The 5,218-nt window shown below is 45.6% G+C and overlaps 1 protein-coding gene across 1 annotated transcript; it reads right to left on the reverse strand.

The window, feature by feature from the left end:
- Positions 1-1,776: 1,776 nt before the first annotated feature.
- On the reverse strand, positions 1,777-4,865 carry PPIA (peptidylprolyl isomerase A). The gene is made up of 5 exons (XM_081333875.1): positions 4,620-4,865; positions 2,928-2,958; positions 2,755-2,843; positions 2,335-2,507; positions 1,777-2,126 (listed from the first exon to the last, which is right to left on the reverse strand). The coding sequence occupies exons 1-5, from the start codon at positions 4,686-4,688 to the stop codon at positions 1,994-1,996; spliced, it is 495 nt and encodes a 164-aa protein (XP_081190001.1). The 5' UTR covers positions 4,689-4,865; the 3' UTR covers positions 1,777-1,993.
- Between the last annotated feature and the right edge of the window lie 353 nt (positions 4,866-5,218).

A 5,218-nucleotide genomic window follows, 5' to 3' on the forward strand; every position in this document is an offset into this window, starting at 1 on the left:
TGCAGCTAGTTCTCTAAAATAGCCTAGATCAGGGGTCTTCAAACTTGGCCTTTTTATGACTTGTGGACTTCAACTCCCAGGAATTCCTCAGCCAGCATGCCTGGTTGAAGAATTCTGGGAGTTGAAGTCCACAAGTCATAAAAGGGCCAAGTTTGAAGACCCCTGGCCTAGATAGTACCTTTAGGCAACTGCATTTTGTTTTAAAGGGTGAGATTTTTTCCAAACAGCGAATGGAATAGTAGGGATCTCCTCATAAACAAATGCAGAGAAAGATGTCACTTTTGGTACTAAATTTGCAAGTGTTGCCCTTAGCTTTGAAAGTCCTATAAGCCCCTATGAGCAACTAAAAAACAAAGTTTTGTGAATGTAATGTCACATTCCTAGAGTTAACATTTCTTGATCTTGCTTATAAAACTCAGTAAGCTACAGATCTTATCTAATGGCATTTGTTAATGGGAACAGTTTAAACAAATCTCACGGTATTCCTCTTGGTATGGGAAGATCTCAAATCTTCTGAACTTCCAGTCATGGACAGGAAAGAAATACTGAGCACCTTATCACAATGCGAGACAAAAAAAAATGAACTTCAACCTTCCATTTTTCAATGAAACTCTACATTGGCACATCTAAACAATCCATTAAGACCACTAGCAAAACCTCTGCCTATTAAGGGCATTACCAATGTCTTATAAGATTACAATGGAAAATGTGAAATGTACTTATTTGCCAATTAGAGTGAGGAGCTCTTGTGAACTGAAAAAAAATGCTGTTTAAGATCCTTTGGACATTTAACTGGGAACGCATCTGAACTTTGCACTATTCTTAGGACTGCATTGCTGGACATGCTGCCCTATCAGAGTTTATCCTGGCGTAGCAAAATTGGATGCCATCCAATAAATTTAACAAGGCACTGACAGGGCCAAGAGCACCTCAATGGAGCACAGCTAATTAACCAGCCCTGTTAAGCTGACAGCCACTGTTATGAAACCAGCTTTTGGAAGTTACATGCCAAAGTTATCCAGATTTTATTCCATGGTGTACTTTATGACCACTCATCAGTTGTTATTACTGCCAATGCCACACAGTCCTTAGAAAGACAAGATCTGATAACAATGTCAAGCAGGCAAAAAACTGCAGACTGGATGAGTGGGGAACATGGCAAATATGCAAGTGCTGGGTTAGTGACCCCTACTGTAGGGAGGTAGCCTGATAAGTTATTGCAGAATGACAAAATGGGGCAACCAGGGAAAGAAGTCAGCAGTATTTGCACCTACAATCTCAGCACACACAAAAAATCAGTATCATTTGAAGCCAATCACTTGCCAAGCTACTGATCTGAGATCCAGCAAATCCATTGATGGATACTTTATGAGGAAGAGTTTGAACACATTTGCACTAGTAAAGTTTTTCATCTGCTTGCTGAATACATTAAACTTTTTGGGGAGAGCACGGTTGCAACCTTAATTCTTTATTCTTCCTAAGCTATGCAGCTTAGCCAGCCTAATTACAAGAGTGCAGCCCATTTCATGATGCCTTTCCCAACTCTTGAACCGGAATCTCGCACAGCCAAAGTTTTAAATCAGTTCAAATCAATTTCACTTGTTTGTATATCCAAGGATTTGCTTTAGTAAACTGACACTAACCACTCACTCTACAGTCATGTGGTTAGATGCCCTCCGGAATACCAGGAATAAAACTGCACTTTATCTCTTACTGCCCAGCTTGTAGTTCATCCCAAGCACCTGTATTTTTGTTATGCCCTCGGCATACAGCGAGCTTTGCCTGCAGGAAGAAAACACAAAACCAGCACCTGGTTTAACTTGTTTTATTTCATTTTGAAAACAAATTTGTCTTCAGTCCAGCTGGACTTGTGAGGGACAAGAAATCAAAACCCAATAGAAACGCAGCAGTAAGTCAGGAGCATAAAGATTCAGAGGGGACTAACCCCAACTACAGAAGGAATGGTCGATTTGTTAAGACAACAAGAATGTTATTACATATCTCCGCAATCAGAGATGATGATCTTCTTGCTCGGTTTGCCATTCTTTGAGCCAAAACTCTCTATTTTCCTCACAATGTCCATTCCCTCTCTGACTTGGCCAAAGACCACGTGTTTCCCATCCAACCTAGAGAAGTAGAGATGAATACTATGGTGAATACAACCTGCAATTCCACAAACAAATGTCCCGTCTCCATTCAGGGCATAGCAATAGCTATTTTGGCAGGAATTACACAGATTGGTTACTTGTGCAACTACAGACAAGGCTTTCTATTCCAAGACTGTTGCTTAAAGGTCAAGTGAACCAATTCAATCTCAAGCCAAGGATTACTTACCATTCAGTTTTCTCAGTGCAGATGAAGAACTGAGACCCATTTGTATTGGGACCAGCATTCGCCATAGATAAAATGCCAGGGCCTGTGTGCTTGAGAATGAAGTTCTCATCGGCAAACTTCTCGCCATAAATAGATTTGCCGCCTGTTCCATTATGGCGGGTAAAGTCACCACCCTGCAGAAACACATCCCAAGTGCAGCTGAAACATCAATTTAGCCAGGCTTTCCCCCATATTTTTCATCACCTCCAGCCAAGATGACTAGGTGAAAATCCATTTCAGAGACTTTAAAACACAGTAAACTGCTTGCTACCACATTAATATATAATGGTTCTTTTAGTAATTGCAATAATTCTTAAGGCTTGTCAAGCAACTAAGAATATATACAATTACAACATGTGCTAAATTGATGGAGCTATATACCTGACACATGAATCCAGGAATGACTCTGTGAAAGCATGATCCCTTGTAACCGAAACCTTTCTCTCCAGTGCTCAACACACGGAAATTTTCTAAAAAGAGATTGCAGCATTTGTTTAGACCTTTGACAACGTATAAAATTGAACATGTCAATAAATGTTTCTAACTTTACCAACCTGCTGTCTTTGGAACTGTATCTGCAAACAGCTGTGGAATAAGTGAGACAATAGTTAATGCAATACTTTGTTACACTAATGTGCATATATTTCTCCAACTAATCATGTAAAGTATTCTTTCCATTAAGTAATCTTAAATACTTTGCACTAAGGAACTGTGATCAATAGTACCAAAGCATATAATATTGGCACAATTCACTTAGTCAGATTGAGAAATACCTGCAAATGGTTTACCGGCCTACCACCAGAAAATAGGCCAGTGAGAAGAACATAATTAGTCTGCACATTCAAAAGTGCAAATCCAAATTGTATCCAACTATTTCTTTGATCTACCAGGCTTCAGGCAGGTACCAAGAAGAAACGATATGGTACTTGTGAAATTCTAATCAGATTATTAACCATAGAAATACAAACTTTTGCTCAGATAGGCAATTTTCCAAAGCACTGCAATTTAGCAATAGGTATTGCAAAACCTAAATGTCCTTCCCACTCTAAATCTTTGGAGGTGGTAAGTTTTCAGCATACAAAGATTTTATTCTGATTTTATTCGCTGGAAAGGAGCTTTCTTAACAGAGGGCAAATGTTGCATTCACAAGTGTTTTTCCTTTACAAGTTATCTAGAATTTGTCTCTTCACATATGGCTTTTTAATCATACAAATGTAAAGGGAACCCAACTAGAATTGCTCCAGCAACCGACTGAAGATTCTCCCCTTAATAAGGAAGCAAACCTTCCAAGCCATAGCACCCAACTCAAGCTCACCCATCTCCATTCATCCAGATATATGGAATTCTATATAGAGCTGGGTGAGTCTATGAATTACCTTCCGCCAGCTTTTATTTTTGTAGCTTGCTCTTGGGCTTTCCCCGTACAAAAATCTAGACACGAGGTGGCTCCGTCTCTCTCTCCCTCTCCCTCTCTCCCTGCCAATATCTAGATCTGCACCTACAGCGCTTCGGAGACGCCCTCCTGGCTCGTTTTGGACGGGGAGAGCGAAGGGAGAGCAAGCTTTACTCTTTATAAAGGATCCCATGGGGAAAGAAGTGCCTTTTTTTTCTTCTGCAACGGGAGGGGGGGGGAGAAAAGCGATTAAGAGGCGAAAGGAGCCGCCCTCCCCTCCCGCATCGTGGGCGCCCCCTTCCCTCGCAGCGGGGAGGGTGGGGCGCGGGCAGGCGCAGCTGGGGCCGTGCAGGAGCAGGGAAGGAAATCCCAAAGGGAAGAGGGGAAGGAGGATCGCGCGCCCTCCCCCTCCCCGCCCGGAAAGTCCCGCCGAGCTTCTTTTCCGGAGCGGGAGGGAAGGAAGGAAGAGGAAGGCGGCTGCAGCAAGAAGCGGGCGGACAGCTTCGTGCTTCCCTCGGGCCACGTGGAGGAGGAGGCGGCGGCGTGCGCGCTCCCGCTGGCTGGCTGGCGCGCCCGCCCTGCCTCCCTCCCTCCCCACCACTCAGGTGCGCGCGCAGCCCCTCCGGCGCGCGGCAGCGAGGCGGTTGCCTGTCTTTCTCTCTCTCTCTCTCTCTCTCCCCCCCCGCCCCGCGCGCCCGTTTCTGCTTCCTCCCCTCCCGCTGCATTCAGCGAAATCCCAAAATGGCCCCCGCGCTCCCACCCAGACAGGAAATGGCGGCGCGTCCGCCTCAGACCGGGCTTTTCCCACCGAGACGGTCCTTTTTTCTTTTTTTTTCCCCCCCCGCCTCTGTACCTCGAAGGTGATGCGCCCGAGGGCCTGTCCGTCGGCGGCGACATCGAAAAACACGAGAGGGTTAGGCATAGCTGGGGGAGGGAACGCACCGCGTGAGCGAAATGTAAAAGTTTTAAATTACACACACACACACACACACACACAAAAAAAAAGCGGCGCCAGCCACAGATCGGGACCAGCGACCACAACTCCACACCAGCGAGCGCGGCGCAGCGGGAAGGAAAGCGCCTCTTCGCAGCCCTTATATAGGCGACGCCCCGCCCTCCGTTCGGACTTTCCCTCACGCGACCTTCCGCCAATCACAGTAAGGGCAGGTTGGCGAAGTGAAAGGAGCGCCGGCTAATCCGGGGCGCTTCTCGGCGGGCAAAGGCGGGCTCGGCGCGTCCCGCGCCTCGGTGTAGGGGCGTGGCCTTAACGAGAGGCGGGAACCGAAGAAAGCTAGGCATGTGGCGCATGCGCAGTATTAGGCTGCGTTGAGTAAAGGGAAAGGATGGCTGGAAGAAGGAGGGGCCGCAGGCGTTGAGGGGGGGGCGCTCCTTAAAATTATTTCATGAAGGAATTGCTTATTTGCCATTAATTTCATTATTATTATTTTTTAA

The sequence above is a fragment of the Vipera berus genome (genome assembly GCF_964194415.1).
Source record: "Vipera berus genome assembly, chromosome: 8".
NCBI lineage: Eukaryota > Metazoa > Chordata > Lepidosauria > Squamata > Viperidae > Vipera > Vipera berus.

Bases quoted from the DNA above. Each gene is read 5' to 3' on its own strand.
- PPIA (XM_081333875.1), bottom strand. From the start codon at position 4,688: ATGCCTAACCCTCTCGTGTTTTTCGATGTCGCCGCCGACGGACAGGCC. The intron at 2,844-2,927 runs GTTGGTAAAGTT...ATCTCTTTTTAG, and splicing joins TACAGTTCCAAAGACAGCAG to AAAATTTCCGTGTGTTGAGC. The intron at 2,127-2,334 runs GTAAGTAATCCT...CTACTTCTCTAG, and splicing joins TGCACTGAGAAAACTGAATG to GTTGGATGGGAAACACGTGG.